Source organism: Haemaphysalis longicornis, unplaced genomic scaffold (genome assembly GCF_048455015.1).
Source record: "Haemaphysalis longicornis isolate Haplotype H1 unplaced genomic scaffold, Haemaphysalis longicornis Haplotype H1 scaffold_2, whole genome shotgun sequence".
Classification (NCBI taxonomy): Eukaryota; Metazoa; Arthropoda; class Arachnida; order Ixodida; family Ixodidae; genus Haemaphysalis; species Haemaphysalis longicornis.
Genome location: NW_027526295.1, coordinates 26442253 through 26463814, shown reverse-complemented (window position 1 = coordinate 26463814; position 21562 = coordinate 26442253). Strand labels below are relative to the sequence as shown.

The window sequence follows — 21562 nt, the reverse complement described above, 5'->3', positions numbered from 1 at the left end:
CCCGTTGGCCCAATTGCGGCGGCACGGGACCGTTCAAAGGTTGTCTCCACCCTGTACAGCGGTGTTGGTTTGTTCCCGCGTTTCTTTACGTTCCGTAACCTAGATGGCGCCACCATACCGTGGCAAGCGTTTGGTTTGTTTTTGCCCGCATTTAAACCTGGCTTGTTTTTGTTCTGGGAGAAAATATTCGTTCCCTGAAACAGTGCTCGCTCGACAAATGGGGTCACGTAAGACACCGTTGCTTGCGTCAATCGGCCAGTGTCGTCTGAGACAACCCCAAGCCCCGTAGTGCTGTGCAGCAAGCATGCTGTGCGCAGTACGAACAGCAGAACGCATCAGTACTTCTATGTTTACATGTGCTTTCGTAACTTCCACTGTTTGTCCCATCATTCTTATTACTTTGTAAAGAATGTGCCCTAAATTTAAGCGCAAATCGCTCCTCGTTCGTCTAGTTTGTAAGCTCTACCTAATTTGCGTCTGCTTCTGCCAGCCTCCGCCAATCGCAGAGCTTAGCTCATGTGACATCACAGGTTCTGTTGCGGGAAATGAGCTGGTGGGTCGCATGACCATTCCCGTTTTTCCTAATTATGTAGCTTATTTGAGCGAAGTTTACGTTAAAAGTGGTGTCAGTATGATTCTAACGAGACAATCTTTTTAATGAACCAAACATGTGTTTTCTCTTCATGGCTCCTTTAAAGCTAAAGCGCCGTTGAAACTTGGGGTGGATGAAAAGCGTAGCAGACCAACCGATTTGTTTACAATGCATATTTTTTTGCCTCATTGTGCGAAAATAGGGGTGCGTGCGTGCGTGCGTAACATTTGATCGATCCAAAAAAAGATGGCGGGCGCGTACCATCTCCTGCCGCCAAAGAGACCGCCCGTTTGCCAGTAAACTACCTGCCCGCCTGCCTGCCTGCCTGTCTGCCAGGCAGAACATTCTGGTGAGGATGCATGATTTGGGGACGAAGGGCGACCCGTCACGAGCTGCCGGGAAGGGGGGGGGGGAGGGGAGACGCAAAATGCCCCACCACGGAGACACTCCAGGGTACCAAAAACGATTGTGGACGGGCGGGTCGTCTGCTTAGTAGGTCGAGGCAAAAGGCTGCCTGCAGGGAGGCTGCTCATTGCCGGAAGATTCTGGTTAGGATGCACTGATGGGGGAGGCGCTGGAGGCACCGGAGCGCTGCCCGCTGGCCAGGAGAATACATGTTCGCCTTCGAGAAGACTGGGGCGAGGACGCATTATTTGGAGACGATGTGCGGCCAGTCACCGGTCGGCGAAGGGAGTGGATCACAGGGCGGCACAGCGGTGGCTCTGAAGAGCCATGCGTTAAAGCGCAGCCCTTAAGCGCCCGCTCCTGTGGTTTTGCGTAGTTTCTCAGCGTCGGCCTCGTTGTAACCGAGAGAACGAAGACGCCACCGAAGATAGAGCGAGCAGGAAAGCGGAGGACGAAAGTAAGGTGAAAGTGGGAGGGGAGGGCGAAATTTCCAGACCGCGCGAGACATGCTCCACGGCAGCAACGCCTTACGAGATAACGACAGAGTATACCGCATGCCGTCGTGCACTTGTTGTGGACGCGATCACTCCCTAAGACACAGCAGCTATGCGCCGTCGCCGAGAAGACTACAGTTCACGCTGCGCTCAAATTTCGCATTAGCGGCTACCGTAATCGTCTGCCATATTTCTTGTTTCCTCAAGAAAACAACTGTGGTGTATAAAATTGTCGTGGTATAAGCTAAGTATAAAATAAAATTAAATTATGAAATGAACGAACTTAAATTAATAGAGGTAAACTTGCGGCCATAAAGATCAATGCTTTCACATTCATACAAATAGTGCCCTTAAGTGCCCCAACGAACCTTTTGTTTAGCTTCAGTTATTGTTGTAATCGTTGACCTATCTGTCACGATTTGGCCCGCATTCGGGAACGTGGAAGGGTCGTAGTACCCTCCACCCGAGTGACAACCCGGAGCGTGGTGGTGGTGACTGTGACTGACCGCAAGCAGCTCTGCTCGTCGGTGTTTATTCGCCAGCCGCGCACAATGTTTCTTTCACACCGAGCCTGGCAGGGCCACGAACTGAGCGGCCAACGAAAATTGGGGAGGGGGCGGGGGCGCCACATACTCGTCAAACTACCATAGAAAACGTTTTGCAGTAGCTTGTACAGTTAAAGGAGCTATTGAAGACTTTAGATAAACCCGCCGCGGTGGCTCAGTGGCTAAGGCGTTGCTCTGCTGAGCACACAGACGCGGGTTAGATTCCCAGCCGCGGCGGCCGCTTTTCTGCTGGACGCGAAAAGCGAAAACGTCCGTGTGTACGAGATTTCGGTGGACGTTAAAGATCCCCAGGTGGCCAAAATTATTCCGTAGCCCTCCACTACGGCGCGCCTCATCGTCTGCGTTGCGTCGGCGCGTTAAACCCTACAATAAATAAATAAATAAATAAATAAATAAATAAATAAATAAATAAATAAATAAATAAATAAATAAATAAATAAATAAATAAATAAATAAATAAATAAATAAATAAATAAATAAATAAAAATCAACACTTTCGATAAACGCTTTCACCCTTCTGCGCATCTGGAAGCACTGCGAGAACTATAGCAATTGCCAGCACACAGCAACAGTGCGTGATTTCCTAGTCGCTGCGGATGCAGCTTCCGTTTCTGCTTCGCTTTTGTGGCTTTCTTTTTAAAGTGGCTATGAAATGCGTTTTATTCTTCAACTTAAGGAAAGCCGGCAAATAGCCGCTACACCGCTGTAATGATGTCATTCAGCGGTCGAAGAACGCCAAGACCGGGAAGAAGATAAAAATATTTTAAGCAAATTTCAAAGTTATCTGATGAGGAGAGAGCAGTAATTTTTGGCTGAGGCACTTTGCGACCCCTAATCTAAGTACAGGATGTGTTGGTTGACTACTTTCTGCAAGCATTTAGAAAAAAGTTGAAAAAAGTGTTGCAGGGTCGCTTTAGTTTGGCCAAGGCAAAATATTTGCACAAACAAACATTCATTATGACTTGGTTTTATGCCGCCTTGATAAGAAAACGATAAACGAGCACAAAAAAATTAACAGAAAAAAACACGCCTGCTTTTTTTCTTCGAACCCGTTTGAGCCCGTTTGAACCGGTTCGAACCGGTTCGAACCGGAACGGAATGGTGCTCTGGAACTGAACCCGAACCGAACCCGAAAGGCTTGAACCCGAACCCGAACCGAACCCGAAAAAAGTCCGGTTCGACACCCTGAACTCTATGCTAGGGAGTGAATTCTATGAAAAATTTATGTGATGTTTTTATCATTATGTGACAAAAATTAGGTCCTGTTTCTGGATATGCAGTATCAGTAGTGCGTGTGGGTGCCGACATGTCCAATGATGTTGCTATTCTATCTGATACCATCAGCAAATGTTCATTCCTGACAGTAATCTTGATTCTGTACTATTGGACTGTTTTTAAGCAACAGTGATTTTCATAAATAAACAATCGGAAGTTGGCGCCTGTATGCGGCGTATGTTTCTACTCGTCTTCGTCTGCTTAGCGCCCCTTTTACTATTCCAAATAAGCATCAACCAACCAGCTCAACAAGTGTTGTTAAGTCTATAGCCACGATTGCGCCAGTGAGAGTAACAAGGAACCTTTCAAGCGCTTATTTCAAGAACAAATCAGCACGCCTAGGCGATATCAGCCTCCGTTGACGCGGCCTTGCGAGACACTTAGCGTATTCTTTTACACTTGGCAGACCCCGTAGTGTATATATATGTGGCGTCATCCCGTACGACAATCCGCAGATCCAGCAGCGGCGGAGACTGGACCAGACGAAAGTTCTGCTTTTACAGGTTGGTGGCAATAATAAACTTTCTAGCTTGTAAAGCGTCACTTTACGCCTGTTTATGGAAGAGGTTTCCACGTTTGTACCGCAGTGATGTCTTATTGACCTTGCAAAGGTTTTCTTGTCGGTCTAAAGTTACAACATTGGTATTTTTGATTGTATTCTTAGACGGAGACGGTGTTCTTGACTCATTTCAATGAAAGTTTTGCATTAGTCGAAATGAGCCGTATATGGCATTCTTCACTGCAACAAAGTGTAGGTAGTATTTGCGCACTGTAAAAGATCACTAAAAATTATTTCTATCTATGTTTTCAATCCTTAGATTTTGTGGCAGAAAGGCACCCTATTTTTATTGTTTTGGCCTCTCTAAGGTACTGCTTTGTGCTGGTGGAAAAAGGTTGCAAATGTGCATTTACAGCCTTGAGGTATAAAAATTATTGTCGCGCCTTCTCCGCTAAGTGCAATTGCCACATTCTCAGAAACTAAAAGCGGCTCTGAAGAAAATTTACGAGTTCAGTTTACGAAGTGCTTTCTTTCTACCAAAAACCTGACCCGCATGTTACTGGAAAGTTCAAAAGAATAATGTCGGATGAAATAAAAAAAGCTGATGGTGAAGTGGGAACAGCCCCGCACATTCCGGTTATTTCTCTATGACGTGACAAAAATTTCTAAACGCGATTAGCGTCCGCCTACATAAGCGATAAGCGAGATACAAGATTGACAGATGACATCGGGTTGTCTAGTACTCTTCTAGGCATTACTGTGATGCTAACGTAGAATTGCGGCGGTGATAACTGTGCATTAGCGCTGTCTGATGTTAGGCCATTCCTTCCCGCACCATGTCACAATGACGTAAAATTTAGGTTCTTGAATATTTCGGGTATGTTAATGTCTAAAAGCGTCCTCCTATGTTTGAATAAAGCTTAGTGTGTTACAAAAGACTAATCCTTTTAGGACTACCCGCGTTTTATTTTGTCTTCATGGCCGCCTAATAATGGGAATGTTCCCGAATTGTTTTAGAACTGCAGTACAAGCCGATGTACCCTTCGTGGGCGTTGTACAGGCGGGCTTTCACAATGACAATAACGAATAGTTTTTAAGAGGCCAAGCGGGCGGCCCCTCACCCACGCGATTTATAAACGATGTCCGTCCAGAAGCGGGCCGCTTCATAGGCGTGCCGACTTGAGTTCATGCAGGTTTGCCGCGATGCGAGAGTGCCCGCAGGTCAACCATGCCAATAAACTGCCGGCTTATTTGCTTCGTACTTAAGTGGCATATCTTCTGTGGCATTACTGTCAACAAAGAGGGAAATCTTCTTTATATTTCGGGAATTACGGAACAGCTCCACTTTTCAACGACACACCGGCTACAGAACAACGGTAAAATGTTTTCTTAAAAAACACATTTAGCTCAGTGTTCGTATACAAATAGTTAGCTTTATTGTAACCTCCATTTTTTGTTCTGGAACCATTCAAGGTTGATGGGACATAAATGCGTAGTGGGATTACTTTGCGTCACTAAAGCCGTTAATGAATAACATGTTTGTATGTTTTCTGGGCAGCTAGTTTAAACATGGCCTAAAGTATTAAAATCCCTAGTAGGTTCAGAAATAACTTGGAACAAATTAAAATCTAACGTGAGGTTTATTAATGAATTCGAGTGAGTTACGGAAAAAGGACGATAGATTAGACCACTATATTAAGAGGTCGGCTAAATGAAAGTCACCTAAAAGGTAAACAATACAAAACTTTCACCGCTGGGTAGCAATAGTTATATTGTTGCAAAGGTGCTCCATGAACGAATGGGAACATCCCAGGAGACGATAGTCCACACATATTATTATTTAAACAGCGGGGGTGGGGTGGCGGGGTTAGGCATGCAGCCCAGGTGATATTGACTCCACTGTTAGAACCGATACTGCATGGAAGTATTGTTTCCTAATCGTCAATAGCACTCGGCTCCCTCTTTTGTCTGCGCAGTCGTGTGGATCGACATTTGACGTGCCAGTATAAGAAATTTCAGTGGTATTTATTTCTGGCTGTAACCATGTTTCTGTGAGCGCGAGAACATCTGTGTTACTATCATGTATTAGCGAGAGAATTTCGTCGCGTTTCGGCATTAGGCTTCGAATGGTAGCGTAGGATGGCGTTAGTGATAGAATGGTAAGCATGTGTTTGAAAAGCGAAAATAAAACAGTTACTTTTCAATTAGACAACTTTTCGGGAAGCCACCATTCGTAGCAGAAACGTTTTTTGTTGGATCTCAACACTGTTACATTCTGTCGGCTGGCAGCGTGGGTGTGTGCACAGTTGCAAACTTTTATAAGCCATGACGTCCACGTAACGGCCTTTAGTACTTGCATATTTTTCTGGATTCTCTATGTATAACATTTGTGGCCGGCTATGAAAACCTACGCGGGAACTACGAGGGAACTACACAGATAAAAAGGGTACTGCCTAAAAGCTCTGGCGCTCTCTGTAATCGCAGTTAAACTGGCTACGATCATAAAATTTATAAAACCAAAGACGTTTCAGCTCACTGACAGGGAGCCTTCTACACAATGAAGTTATCGGGCATAAGTAATGCGGTTACGTTGGCTTCAAATAGTGCATTTGAGTGCTATTTTATGGGAAGAGGTATGACAGACAGCAACGAGCGCTGTCGCATCGCTCATAGCAGCAAACGTTACAAGAGAGTGGCTCGAGGAATGCGAACCTAATTTTCCAGTCCTGCGCTCAAACCCTTTCTGCGCTCAAGCTATTCCTTGAGCTGTATCGTCGGCACACCTAAAAAAAATGAATAAAGAAATCAAGTTTAGCGTTGAGGAGTAGCAGCACGGCCTGTTTCAATTCCTCGACGTCCTCGTCAAGCGCAAAGGAAAACCTTGACGCCAACCGTGAGCAGAAAGGGCCCGCCGATGGGTCACTACCAGCATTTTCAATGTGTGAACCCTGTTTCACAGAAAAGATCTGTAGTCGCCTCGCTTGTGAGCCGTTTGAATAGGGTTTTCAAGGAACCTCAAGATATCGCTGGCGACATACAGCACGTATACCGGAAATTCTCTAAAGTGGCTACCCAGTCTGCTTTGTTCGCTCCGTGGGACGTCAGCAAGCACGTCCTCCCCTCTCCGGCACACCCATCCAGAGAAGCTTGCCCCAATGTATGCACTTGGGCATAGAGAGCCCTTAGCGGATGTTTTACACCCCTACGCTGTAGAGGTAGCGTACGTGCCAACGTAAAACTTACAGTACTTCCCTGTAAACGTTAGGAACTAGGTGCTGAAAAAAAATTTATTGCGTTATATACAGCGTTTCCTCTACACTCTGCGAACAACGCTATGTCAGCTAGACAGGCAAAGTTCCGCAAAGACTAAAGCGCATTTACGACGCTCGAAAGAAAAAGGTATCATCCAAGGCTCTCGACGCATATGCCAAGCAACTCGTCATACAATCTACAAGCACAATGCGAAAGTGGGTGTCACGGCTTCATCTTGAATCCCTGAATATCCAGAGTATGGACCACACGCTACATCGCAATTAAGGCAGCTTCCTACATGTGCACCCACTTTGGCTACGTGACATCCCGAAGCCAACGTATCGGGATCATTTATGCCCCCTAATTTTATTGTGCACAAGGCTGTTTTAATTATTCCATTGTGCGCATGGTTACATCTATGCGCGTTTGCGTCGTCATGTACGTTTTGACTCCTTTTTGTCGTTAGGCGCTCGGGGCTTCCTGGGCTCCATTCGCGCTATTTTTTTACTTACCTTTATTTAGAGATATTTCCTTGCATTTCATTGCCGGCCGAGCAGGAGAGGCTGGAGATGTACAGGTGTAACTCCAGATTGTGAGGTGGCAAGACCATGTGCCACCTCGTTACCACCCCCACGATCCCCGACGTGTCCCGGCGTCCAGCTGACCCTGGCGTCAATGTCGTTCCTCTGCTTGTGCTGGAGTATCTGGCGGATGCGTTGAGCAGTGGCGTCGTCTGTTTTTGGGTCCTCAATACTACGTAGTGCCTCAAATGAGTCTGTATATATGACGGAAGGCCCGGTGTTCAGCATCTAGCCTTGCTGAATAGAACGGTAAGGATAGGCCAATGTGGTGACCCAGGTCTCGTGGCTGGGGTTGGTATTAGACGTGATATGTGGTGTTTGGTCGTTCTACTACACAGTGTGTAACATGTAACAAAGTGTGCGTTTTAGCACAAAATATGCAGGTGTATCGGTAAAGGGTAGATAAAAGGGCGTGTAGCTTATTGCCTTGGAAGGTAGGAATGCACGAGAGTTTTAATTTTGGCGAGAAAAAGGGGAACAGCCGAACATGCAATAGCGACGCTGGAACAGGCGCAACATGTCACGGTAGAACAGCGCTAAAAGGAGACAGTAAGAAACAACACAAATGCACCGTATCTGTTTTCCACTTCAGTTCACTTTATTGTCTTAAAGACCCCGTGTTGCGGTACAACTTTAATGGAGGGTTAATACAGAGGAGTTGCATGTCGGGTCTTGAAATGAACAGTGCGATTTAATTTTTTTCGGCAAGGGTTGATAGACCTGGAGTCTCTCCAATGTATATGTATGGCCGTTACAATCCCCTGCTGTACGGAGGACCTATGAGGCGCAAGCCTGTTAGTGAAGCATGTTAGTGGGCGAATTGTTCAGAATGATCATTGCGATAGGATGGGCCCGCGGGATGGATGTGGTCAGGTGCTTTATTGAGGAAGCTGACCAAGAACTGCCGTGAACACAGCCTGGGGATGCGGCGAGGCAGGAAAATCTGTTACAAGCTCACATTTCTTCTTGAAAGATTATATACGATTTCCCCCGAAATTTCAATGTAAGATGCAGTAAAAATTCACAACACGCCGAAGTCGACATTAGACGTAAAATGTTTTATTAGAAGTAACGGACGCAGCTTACCCAGTCACAGCAATATGCTGGCATTCTGAGCTCACCCGCGATGTTGATTATGGTATATACTCGTCGTCCACGCCTGTGGAAAGCGGGATATACTGTTGCCGCTGTCGTCTCCGGAACAGCAGAACGAACAGTGTTTGTAAACATTTTCGAGGCGGTAAAGAAAGTGCACAGGCCGCAAATAATTCAATGTACGAGCTTACTTCTCCAGCGTGGCTAAAAATATAATGCCAGAAAGCTAGAGAAAACACATTTGTCTCTTACTGTCTTAAAATTATTTTGTCATAGAAGTTAAGCTTAATATTTGAATCTTTTGTGGTCAGGAAGGCTAGCTTTGGCCAAGAAAATTTTCCACAAAGAGTGTGCGTGCCAATTATTTTGTAAATGCATAATTTTTTTTGTGCAGGAATCCAATTCACCTATGGTTTTGAGGTGCAAACGAATATGACAAGGACACCGTGTACTTCAATGTAAGTGGCATGGTTTCGTGCGAAATTCCAGCCTTATCCAAAACGCAACCACGGAAATTTTCTGTCAATGTGAATCAACACGGTTAATACCAAAAAAAATGTATTATACCAGTACTCTTGAGTCCTGAGGCATTTGCGATAGCTTGACAAACGCACATTGTGCATGGGGATCATACTTATGCCCTTCATAAAGTATGCAAGAATAGCGAGGAGGGAAAATGTCAACCTAAAAGTTTACTAATAAAGGGCAACTCAACAAAAACTAATGAATAAAAATCGCAGCCTTCAAAACTACCAAAAAAGTGAAACTGATCAAGGACTAATCGATAAAGGTAACGGAAAATATAATGCTAAGACACTATAAGGGGAGAACATATACAACACAATATATATTGCGGAAGATGTTATGTAACCGGTTGGTTGTTTCCATGCGCATTTGAGGCGTAGCTGTCTATTCAATGCGCGGGGAACAATCCGCATTAAACAAAAATACTCTCTGGATACACGTAATGATACTTTGTGCACAAATGGTTTTGTTCTGCGTGTCTGCCCGTAAATACAAGAAATTCAAGGTGGTTCCACTCTAGTGTGGTGTCCACAAGAAAAAATAACACTTGACGGGATAAACAGGTGATGAATATTGCATCGCAGAATGACGGTGATATGCTCGTAGGGGCACTCCTTCCTGACGTACGCTAGTACACCGCGGAGTCCAAATTAAATTTAATGTATACAGTTGATTCAAGAATTTCAACCTCTCAACTTTTGTGCGCCTTACGGATTCGGGCCAACCGGCACGAGAAAATGAAGCAGTTACAACGGCGCGCGTTGTTATGAGTTAAAGATAATTGAAAACTAGGGCTTGCATTGCGGATGGACGATCAACAGTTTGTGGACAAGCAGAATTTTACATTCAGGGCTGATTACGTCTCTCTGATCTCGGTGAAAATGTATTTCGTGTAAAATGCAATTAGATACTATTGGGGCGCGGTGTACGACGTTTAGTGTTGTTTAAGAGGCTTGGAAAAATAGTTAACAAGTATGTGACTTTTGTTCCTACAAACAGTTTGTAAACAATTTTTCTAAGCTTAGGGATGTAAATTTTAAAGAACATTGTTAACTGCACACTACCAGTAAACGCTTCATGGCGTCTGCAATGTATGTATCCAAAGACAATGTCTCGTCAATGTATTACGTACTTGTAAGTACTTCATGGAGGCGTAGACTAGCAGAGCCACCGGAGCAGGCGCTTCAATACAAAACATAGGTTGTGGTAGTATGAGACGTTTATGTGAACTACGGAGGCAATATAAGCTTGTTGTTAATCGTCGAGGAAAATAATAATAAAAATATGAACGGTCCAGCCTAGATTCATTGCTTAAATTACTAGTAAATATTATTCAATCGAGCAAAGAGCATATAATTTTGTGAAGTAGTCTTAGGACTTTGTTATACGAGTTACGTAGCAGAGATCAATTCCTGCCGTTAGCATATAAGTATAATTTTTGTTTTAGTGGCACCCTTCCGACTCCTGAACGAAATTTTAAACAATAGAGGGCTCATGACTACTCCCTGTAGAATGCCAAACTGTACTGTCCTGTATTCGGCAAAAGAAATACCTAGTTTGACGAACGGTTTCCTATTTGGGTAATAATTCGAAACAACAAATAGGGTTTCTGAATCTAATGTACGATTTCTTCAAAAGTAATTGCTTGTCATTGGTATCAAAGGCCTTTATAAGCGTACAAACAAGGCACTAGGAGCATTATTATTACGAACTCGACTGCAGAAAAAACGCCAGAGTCTGGTAGTGTTACCGTGCTGATTCATCCACAGAAACCAGCTGCGCAGGATTTATTTTGTATTTTGTACAGAAAATTTTGTTCTTTTAAAAGATTTTTTTTCATGATGCATGGTACACATGAAAGTATTTAAATTCACCGGTACTTAATGTAAGCCCTCTTGGTCCCTGTTTTTTGCGCGGGACTAATAATGCTTACTTTCATGCAACGGAGTATTTCACCACAGTGAGAATTTGCTAATAATGAAATGTAGCACCATTATTACGTTGTCGAAGTTATGAATACTGTCTCATATTTGAATAGTATGTATTCCTTGCACTCCCGTCTTGTGAATTGCTTGATTTGTAATCTCACCTTCATTAGGCATGTAAGCTGGATGAAATAATGAGTAGGGTCATAAACATTAGGCAAATTGATTTTCGTCTGATTGTCAAATTTGCTTACGTTTTTTGCAAAATAGGAAATCGAATGTTCGCTTTACCTGTATCAAGCAGGTTAGAAAATAGCTCATTTAACTTGTGAATATTGATCGAGAGTGCCTCTTTCAAGTCCAAATTGACTTTGCTCCAAGTTTTCTTTAAAGAATTCTAACAAAAAAACTCATTCTGGTTTTATCTGTTTCTTGCTATTTGTCCTTGGCTGTAACTTTGTTACTCAGTTTGAATTCTTCTTTCAACAAAATACTATCTGGGTTGTTGTGGCATTTTATATATAGGCGCATTTTGGAAACGTAGATTTGATGGCTCTTGATATGCCCTCGGGCTACCTCTGTTTTTGCGTGGAAGGCCTGCGTTTGTATTTATTTATCATTTTTATTGCGTATGTCTTTACGCTCTGCCGTTGGATCAGTGGCCCCAAAAAGATTGTGTTCTGTAAGAATGTGTAAGCTGAACATTTCTCTTGTTTGTCGAATTTTTCGCAACTTAATAAACGTTTTTGTAACACGCCCTATACGAGTAGCGATCCATAATCGCCTTAAACTGCAATTGAGGTAGAAAATTCTCCGCAACTTTCTTTTCATGACCCAGCCAAATGCATTAAACTTCTGTGTGTATCCAACGGCTGAAATGTAAAATGACTGAGAAACCAATCACAATGGGAACTGAAAGTGCAAATTAGACAGGACGAGCGCTAACTACCAAAAAAGTATTTGGAAAAAAACACAATATATACATGCCACGCTTTCCAGTTGCATACAACCACACATGCCCAGAGACACATATAACCGCCTGAGATAACAGTTCTTTTTGAGAAAGGGATACAGATGGTGTGCTCACGCATTGAGACTGCAACCTACCTATTTTTTAAGCTTCTAGAATTTCTCTGGTTAATCTATCTTTATTCTTGCCGATTATGTCGCATTTGTCGAAGAGCGGTTTGCAGTGCGGTTTGTGGGGACACGTGGAACAGTGATGCGCTAACCTTCTGCCACTCTTGTTTTTGACATTGCCAGAGTGCTAGACAAGCCGGTCATTAACACAGCCACCAGTCTGCCCAATGTAACATTTGCCGCAAGAAAGAGGAATTTTATATACCACTTTTTCGGTGCATGTTGTGCGCTCACATTTATGTTTTATACCGTAATGGCTAGAGCGTTGACCCCAGGGATTGCTCATTATGCATAACTTGCCCAGTTTTTCTGGGGCAGAAAAAAACACTGTAATATTGGCACGTCCGGCAATTTTCTTCAAGTTGTGGGAAATATTGTGAAGGTAAAGTATAACCGTATACTTTGCACGGTTTTCCAGTGAGGCCGGCTGCTCTCCCTGCGTTCGGGCTCGCAACTTTTATAGCAGCGACTCCGCAACAGCGATTTGCAACTGAACCGGATACCCCGAGTTGGACAATCTTTGCGATTGTTGACGGAGGCTGGTAGCCATTGAATAGTCGCACGATTTCTTGATAGCGTTCTTAAAACACATCATAATGATTCCCCTCTTCACCAGTTTAGAATACGCGGAATGAAGTGGAGGAGTGGTTTGCTTCTCCTTGGTTTGTATGCCAAGAGGTGTGATCTGGTTAAAATGTTCAGTTTTTGTCGAGAAACTGTATTGAGTTATTAATCGGACGTTCTAAAGGAATGTTGTCCCCTTTCTTTGTCCCTGTATAATTTGCGCTTTCAGTTCCCATTATGCATAACCAACAGGCCCAAGCCATGACCCTTTTAAACCAATCATGCCAGATCTGCTTGTTTCAAAATTAACCGCCTGGATTTATTTTAGTTTTGGTAGCAGTATATTGGCGATACATTGCAATTTCACTAGAGAGAGTGTGAAATAGATTCCCATATTCGAGAGTTGTTCAGCAATACAAAAATAAACGCGTAGTTTAAAATTGTGTTTCTCCTAAATATCGAACAAAATTAAGAGGGCTATCTTCTTCAAGTTGCGATAAGTCTCCGTGTGTCTTCAGACGCCATGGCCAAGAGCCCGAGAAAAGATGATGGTGTCGAGAAGTATTTTAAACAAAGAATTTTCTTGATGTAGTGGTGAGAGTAATCCGAACTGATGAGCTCATTTACACACGCCTACGCTACCTGTGGTTCAGCGTGAGTTACTGGGGTAGATGTTCATGAATCCATTCTATGTAACCGATGACTAGTGTTAACGCGGAGCTGCATGCCTGTGAAAATGAATGCCTCACTGGTGGTTTTGTTTTGTTTACCCGTGCAGGTATTCTGCAGTGCTACTCAGCTTGTTGCTAGCAGTAGTTGTTGGATCCCCGACGCAGCCAGCCCGAAATATTCCGGACCCCTCAAAGGGCATGCAGCCAGTTGGCGGTAAGAAAAAACTAGAAGCTCTACAGCATGAACACTAAACTTTTGACATCACTGTGCATATAAAATAGCGGAAAAATTTGCACGATGACGTCTACGTGTTGGTGTTGGATATACGACGCGACAGCATTGGTTCGACATTGAAGGAGCATTTTTGAAATGGAATTGCGGCATTTATCGGTTACACTATCCAAATACTGAAGGTGATTGAAGAGAAAAAGACTAGTCGCAACGGTTTTAGGTCGCCGCGGCACAAAAAGGAGAAGGCCATCTTCGACTGTGTGGCTTTGTGGGCGTGAAAATCTGCTCCTAGACCGCGTTGATCATTTTGAGCGAAAAGGCGAGAGTGTGAGGGTATTAAGTGTTATACTATATTGTCACGGCCGGACTGAACATTTTGATTTTAAATTAGAGAAACAAAGAGGGGTATACAAAAAGTATTTGGTGAGTAACAAATGATTGAAGATGGGGCCACTGGGGTAAACAGCTTGTAAGAGGCTGAAGAGTGAAACCCGAAGTCCTGAGTCTCAGAGACAGTAGGTACTTCCTTTCTCACTCAATTATTTGACAGCAACGTTTAGGCGACGGGCTAGTAAGGTCTGCCTCCGAAGTCTGTGCAACGTTTGAGTGCAACGTTAATGCAACGTTTGAGTGGTCCGCTTAGCATATGGTTCGACATGGCCATGTCGAACGTGGGAAAGGCTGAATGTTTTCCCGTAATTGACACAGTTTAATATTAGGGTCGGAAGTTTTCACCGAACATCTTCGCAGCCCTTCCTTCGTTTTTGACAACATGAACTTATTTTTTTGTCACTTTTCTGTCAGGTTACACAATACTGGCGCCAACTTCGGTTCCTGGAGTAGGTGATTTTAGATGCGAAGCATCTCATGCTTGGGGCTGTGTCCCTACCTGTCTCGTTGTCCTTGTTGTCCGCCGTCCACAGCCTACTGCGCAAGTGCGTCCCTCCAGCCCCGTCAGCGTTTGGGCTCACGTCAGCGCAGTCCGCTATAAAAAGAAATTGCTAGGCGGTGCCCGGTTTTGATCTCACGACTCTCTGGCCACTAGGACGGAAAAAAAGAAAGGGTACGCAAGAACGCACGAAAATATGCGAGGAAGAGAGAGGAGACAGAATTTACAAAAGAGATATACAGACTTGTGTACAGGTAATCTTCATGATGCACAATAATCCCACACTGTTGAAGATGTAGATCCCAATTTGCGCAACCCAACCGCGACAACCACGACGCATTGTTTGCTTCATTGTCTTCGGTGTGGATAACTTTGAGCTATGGCATAACTTTGAGATATGACAATCTGTACGATATCCAGTTGATGAGCAGTGACTGCGTAAGTCATATTGTTTCTTTCCTCATTCCTGGTATCCTACTGGTAAGACGTTTTACTGTGTGGGCCATATGGTTAATATTTTCTCTGCGTCCGCAATTCAAAATCGCCTCAGCCTCTTCAAGTCTATAGTGCCATTGCAAAAAGAAGCCCTGCCGCTACGGTGGCCTGAAATATATAGTTTACATTGAAGAGCTGTCTCTCTCTCTTTTACGCAATTTTTCTCTTGGATGACACGGTGAATCCTTAAGGGCGATTTTTTCTGTTGCCGCGTAGCAAGAGTTTTTGATTTTTTGCCGTGTGGCCGTGTCCATCCTTTGCCAGACCAGTGTTGTGACGGTTACAGGTCCCGTGGGTAATCCCAAAAGCAGTTCAAAATTTTGTGTTGTTGGACGTACTAAGTGAGCTCTATTTCGTACCATTGCATATTTTGGTTTGTCTGTGCTCAAAATGTAGGCTTGCCTCAGTTTTTGAGAGCGTGTCCCTAATCCGTCGCCCTTTAGTTGTATTGCCACCGGCTTAACTTTCGGCGGTAGAGACGGTTTTATATGGTGCCTTGAGTTACAGTTAACTGGGGACTGCGTCTTCTATGCATGCGGCTGTCAACAAGGAATAGAACAAATCGCACTGAAAAGAAAGGGCGCTTGCGGAGACCAGGTATTTTTTCGTTCGTCGGCGCTGTAATACAATTATTCTTCTTTCCACACTTCAGTTACCACCATGTCAAGCAGCCGTCCCACCCGGCTGCCTCACTTCTAGTTCCCTTTTTGCAGCGATGACATACTTCTCCGATAAGCATGGCTGATAGGGGACGCATAGCACGCACGGGGGAATTCGGAAATGAGTCTCGCAACGCTATCACGTTAAAATCACAGATAAAAAGTGAATGCCACAGAGAGATAAAAACGTAAAGAACACGAGATACACATGGTGAAATGTGGCAACGCTGTCAGAGCGGACTATTCAGCTGTGAATAGCAGGAACAGTAGGAAAGAAACTCTAACTCAGAGGAGTAAAATTAAATTTAAGGCTTTCCAGAGAAACACTTATGCAAGACAATGTTTTACGTATTTGCGCAAAAACACCCATGCATTGTACATTTATTGTGAAACGAATATATTTATCATTTTCCAATGTATTCTGAGCTCCAGACTGGTAGGAAGTATCTACAAAGGCAAAGAAGATTTTGTTTCACTATTATTCTACATATGAGCCATTTCACTTGGCTGGGCATCACGGGGTTGTTACATTTGGACCGCTAGTCTTTTATATCTAGTTTTTCGTATTCTAGACCGCTTGTTATTTGAGATGAAAACTTTTAATCGATGTTAGTGTAGCCAATTCACTCTTACTTCGCCTCCAAGTTACTATTTGAGATGCAGTCTGCTGCTTTTTGGTCGGAAGCGCAGGAATTCCTCTGTATCGGACTTTAATACAAAGGCTACCGGTATTCCCGCAACCTATTACTACTGGTTGCCGCTGGAGCGCGCAGCTATCGCACTTGCGGAAAGATATTCCGTTTTCCTCGATCGACTTCTCTTAAGGTGCTGAGTCTAAGAACGAGTGATTTATGAATCTATTTCTCTAATAAAGCCATAAAGGTTCAATAGAGGTATATTGTAGCTTTTCGCTTATGGTTTGGGTACACGTTTCAGCCAATGTTCCACGACAAAGGATACTTTGTAAATTTCAGATATAGTAAGGCAAGATAGAAATTTCTAGTTTCCGTTTTTTGTATATTGCAGCGGGAAACATGCCCTCGTGAAAGTTTTTAGGCCCACGCATGCCGAACCTGAGCCAGTGTGGTGCTTCATCCTGTGGGAACGAGCTAAACCTACCCACTCAATTAAAAAGCATGACGAATACTAATGCCGATGCTACGTTTGGTATAGTTGCCAATTTTCATAAAAAACTCCCACCTCCCCTCGCGGGAACCCTTGTGTAGATGCGACGCATAGGCGGAGCGGCGAAGGGACCGCGTTTTATAGCGCGCATAACGTTGAGGGGACTGCGTAAGCCGGTCCCAGTCGATGACGACGATGGCGTACTTGTAAAGCGGCGTGGACTCTAGGTGTTTGAGCCAAGCGTGGATGTTGCTTTGCCGGAGAACGGCACACCGGTTATATGCGCAGCGCGCCCGAAGGAGAGGAAACCGCGGACGAGAGAGTACTGCACATGCGCCGGCCCCAGCGCGTCTGTCGCGGCAATGACGCAACGTGCCGCGGCTATGACGCAACGCAATCCAACACAATCCACTTTAATCTAATCCAATCCAAATCCAATCCAAGCCAAGCCAAGCCAAGCCAAGCCAAGCCAAGCCAAGCCAATCCAATCCAATCCAATCGAATCGAATCCAATCCAATGCCCCTCGCGAGAGTGTGTTCGCTATCGGAGGGAGAGGGGGTGAGCGGCGGAGAGCGCAGCTGGCGCGGCGAGGAGAATGGGGAAGGGGTGGACAACGCCGACGACAACAACGACGACGACGCCGGAGGGACAAGGCGAGTGAATCAGATGCTCTGCATCTAAAAATATTGTCACGTGACAACGCAGAGATAGGTTGTCAGGAAGAAGGTGTATCTACAAAAAACACCGTAGTACTCCCCGGTACAGAGGCGGGTTGATGGTGGTGTTGGGTCCAGTGAAATGGCGCGTACCCACTCTGGGGGATTCGCCAGGAAATGGGCGCCTTATCGAAATAATTTAGGTAATCTTTGTAGGGGAAAAATATTTAAATATTAGGATGGATTAGCAGTAGATGTGTAGATAAATAAAAGTAAGGAGATTAGAGACAGAAAGAAAAAAAGGTAAAAACGAACACCATTTAATGAAAATTGCAAGTAAGAAACACGAAGAAAGTGGTACAGACGAAGCAGTGAGTTGGCGCGCATATTCTTGACAAGAGAATCTAGTAGGGCTAAATTCTGTCTAGCACGGCAGAAGGCCTGATTCCAGGATGAATGAGTGCAACGTACTGCAAAGATCGCCGTGGCAGAATCTCAGTTCCTTCGCCCCGAATGAAAAAATAACTGTAGTAGACAGCGGGAGGTTTAGCCGGCTGCCTGTACTTCCTAAGTATCTTCGTCTTGTCGAGGGGAACCGTCGGCAGGACAAGAAGAAATGGTCGATTGTTTCTGGTTCTTAGATTAGGCGCATAACGGCGACAGGGCCAGATTAGAGCGGAGGAAGTAATAATTTAAATTTGGCACGCGACATCGAAAGCTAGTGAGGGTGACTTCAAAATGTCGCGGCTGGCTTATGCTGCACTTCCATGAGTACCGGAGATGCTCGAGCTCCGCGTCGTCGTAAGCAGAATCAGGCAGACTTTGGAGTAAGCAGAGCCTACGGAAGCGAGCCGAAGTTATGAGGGAAATGTTCGGCAGAACCTCCATTACTCGACCGCCCAATGCCATTCCCGCCAGAGCATCCACCGAGTCAATATCCAGGTACCCACACCAAACGAAGTTCACGAATGGAGGAAGGCGATAAAGAAGGAAATACTCGACGTACGGGAGATGAAGTTGAAGAAGTAAGGGTAGAACAAACAGAAAATGAATCCGTGAAAATTATTGCGTGTCGTTTCGAGCATAGAGTTTCTCAAAGCTAGTGAGAAACTCTATGGTTTCGAGGAGCCAAGCTTACGAAGGGCCAATATTATTGCGAGAAATTCTGCGTGGAAAGATGTAGTAAAGTTAGGCAGCCGGAGGGAAAAGGCCTAATCCAGACCGGGAGTAAAAATACATACGCCTGCCGCCCAGACCAGCGGGAGCTCGGACTCTACGTTCTCTTCATTCCGTTGGTTATCGAACAGCCTCTTCTGCCGGAGCACATACCCAGATAGGGAGAGATTGGCCACATGGATATGCGGTTATGCTCCGTGTACCTTTCTCGGAAAGCTAGCCAAAGTCTGTGACACAACTCCCCCGCCGCAGAAGCACCATCTCGGTGCCTGCTATGAAGGAGGAGTGGTAGCTGGTAGATTTTGTCGGTGGTATAGCTTCATGTGAACGAAGAGAGGGGCTGAGTGCCCAAACGGGGTCAGTGTCAACACAGGCACAATATCATGGCTAAAGATGTTTATACATACACAATGTGTCGTAAAAGTGACTCACAGAGAAAAGTAATAAATAATGGCTATTCTGGAAACGCAATGAGCGGAAACATTCGCAAAAAAGAAATAGACAACCTGGCGTTGCTTTTTCATGTTAGTTGATGTGACCAGTTGGATAAATAAAGTAAATGTTTACGCCATAAACAAACCGAGCTTTTCTAGAGAAAAAGCCCACTGCTTTCGGAAATTTGGCCCCTAATGAAATGTTTTCGACCATTTCTTTGGTTGGAGGTTTCACGGAGATAACATTAAAACCACAGAAGACATTCCTGTATAAATTTCTAGGCTTTATGATCCGACTTCGTCGTTTCATGAACCGCATATTTCCGTGGTAGGAAATAACGGCACTTCAGGACCCGCCATCTTGTTCTATGGACAGCAGATGCTTTTTGTAACTTGGTATCCCCTGTAAGTATATATCGTAGAAGTCCTGGCTGAATGCTGCCCATAGATTTTCAGAGCGCCCGATAATTTGAGGCGCGAGATTGGCAACTCGTTCTAAGCCAATGAGAAATCCAACGCAACAGGCCATCCCGTTCAAGCCCCGATATAAGGATACCTTTGCGGCAAAGACGATATCAAACAGGACTCGATGAGCCTGTGCGGAAGTGTGAGCAAACACAACCGCTGGAATCCAAGTGTTACGCTGGCTGATATCACATTTTACCTCAGTAAGGCTAGCATGTGGTACGAGCCACACGAAGAGCATATTTCGCGCTTATGGACTCTTTTGGAAAGCCGGTATATCGGCAGATTGCGGCGAAATAATTAGCGCCGTGCACGCAAATATGAATTGACAGTGTGTTATGTTTCTATAAAACATTATGATGCTTTGCCACAAATTTATTGCCAAGATAACCGAACTGTGCGAAGTCAGCAACGTTTTAAAAGAAAGAGCGGAAAACGCTTAACCTCTTTCGGTGCAACGACTGTGCCACAGTTCACCTGTACTGAGGTAGTGCTGACCCTTTGAAAATGAATAGGCCCATTTAAACACTGTCCGGTTCCTGTGGCTCCCAAACGCCGTGTCGACATTTTCTTGCGAAGCGCCGTTTCAGCCATCGCGCCGGAGCACGTGAGATTACTTCAGACATGGTTACTCGAAATGTACGCTGCGAATAACTGTCCATGACTTTGTAACCGGCGAACACAGCATGTTGAAGGCAGTCTTTGGACGTTATCAGTCGTGCAGGCCGTCCGTTTTGGTGAAATGCCTTCCCTATGTGACCCCTGGCCGATATATTGTTTTCGTAGTACGCCGCTATCATCGAGTGTCCCCCTCGCTTTCACTCTCTTGAATGGGCCACTTCTACCTCCAACTTACAATCGCCTGCTTATAGCCGTCAAAACGCGGTCACCTGACAATTCCTGCTACTTCTTTTGTTCTTCTCGCTACTTCCGCTAGCATTACGGGTGGCAGTTACTGTGTAGCTCCCATAATCAAGCCCCTGCTTGTGCTAAATATTGACTTTCTTCTAGCTAACGTTACCATCAATAATAACCTAGTCATTCCTGAATTTTCGTTTCCGAGGTGATCTCCTCGAGCGCACAACGACCGTCACTGTTTTCTCTTTGCAAGCATCGAACATTTGTAATGTTCCTTCGCACCTTTGTCCGACCAGCATCCTGGTTCCACTTCCCCAGCTACCACCCCGTATCAATTGGCCCAGACGGTAAGCCAAACACCGGTAACAGCAGCAAGACAACGGTGTTGTCTTTTTTATTCGCGTTTGGACATTTTCGATTTTTTGACAAAGTGTTCGGGAAAGTTCAACTGTTACCCATCACGTGGATGCGAGTGATGCTGACACCTTCCCCCGCCCCCCCCCCCCCTCATGTAGTGTGTGCAGCCGTGGTGTTACACAAAGGGTGTGGAAAAAACGCTCCCCAAGGAAAATTTTGAATCTTACTGCATTCTGCGAACTCCTTCCATTGTGTTTTATGAAGAAGGATGGCAACGCGTGTTCATGTGTAGGGTACTGCGTACCCTCTGTATCTTTGAAAGGTCTCCTTGGTACCTGGCCCCCTCCTTTGTCCCAGAGAAAAGTGTTGGTTGCTTTATTTGACTATTTACACGGAATCGGCCTCGCAGAGACAATTTAGAACTTTACGTGTGAGATCGTGTAGACTTTTAAGTCACCACGCAAAGCTTCGTGTTCACTTTTTCTTTAATTATCTTCTTTCCCCCTCTTTCTTCTGCCCTACTTCTTTTAGGGCTTTTACTCCCTTCTCCCCATCCCCGCAGAGTAGCAAGCAGGCGGGAACATGCCGGCAAACTCCTCTGCTTTCATCTAAAAAAGAGCTCTCTCTCTCT

At 44.8% G+C, this 21562-nt stretch overlaps 1 protein-coding gene across 2 annotated transcripts in view; it reads left to right on the top strand.

Annotated features, from left to right (window-relative positions):
• The first annotated feature begins 3730 nt into the window (after positions 1-3730).
• The window catches only part of LOC144167026 (uncharacterized), a 37278-nt gene continuing 19446 nt past the window's right edge, over positions 3731-21562 (top strand). For both annotated transcript variants that reach the window (XM_077696424.1, XM_077696423.1), the window contains exons 1-3: positions 3731-3835; positions 9154-9217; positions 13692-13798. In XM_077696424.1, the coding sequence (XP_077552550.1) occupies positions 3757-3835; positions 9154-9217; positions 13692-13798 (250 nt within the window). In that variant the 5' untranslated portion in view covers positions 3731-3756. The remainder of the gene's footprint in view (positions 3836-9153; positions 9218-13691; positions 13799-21562) is intronic.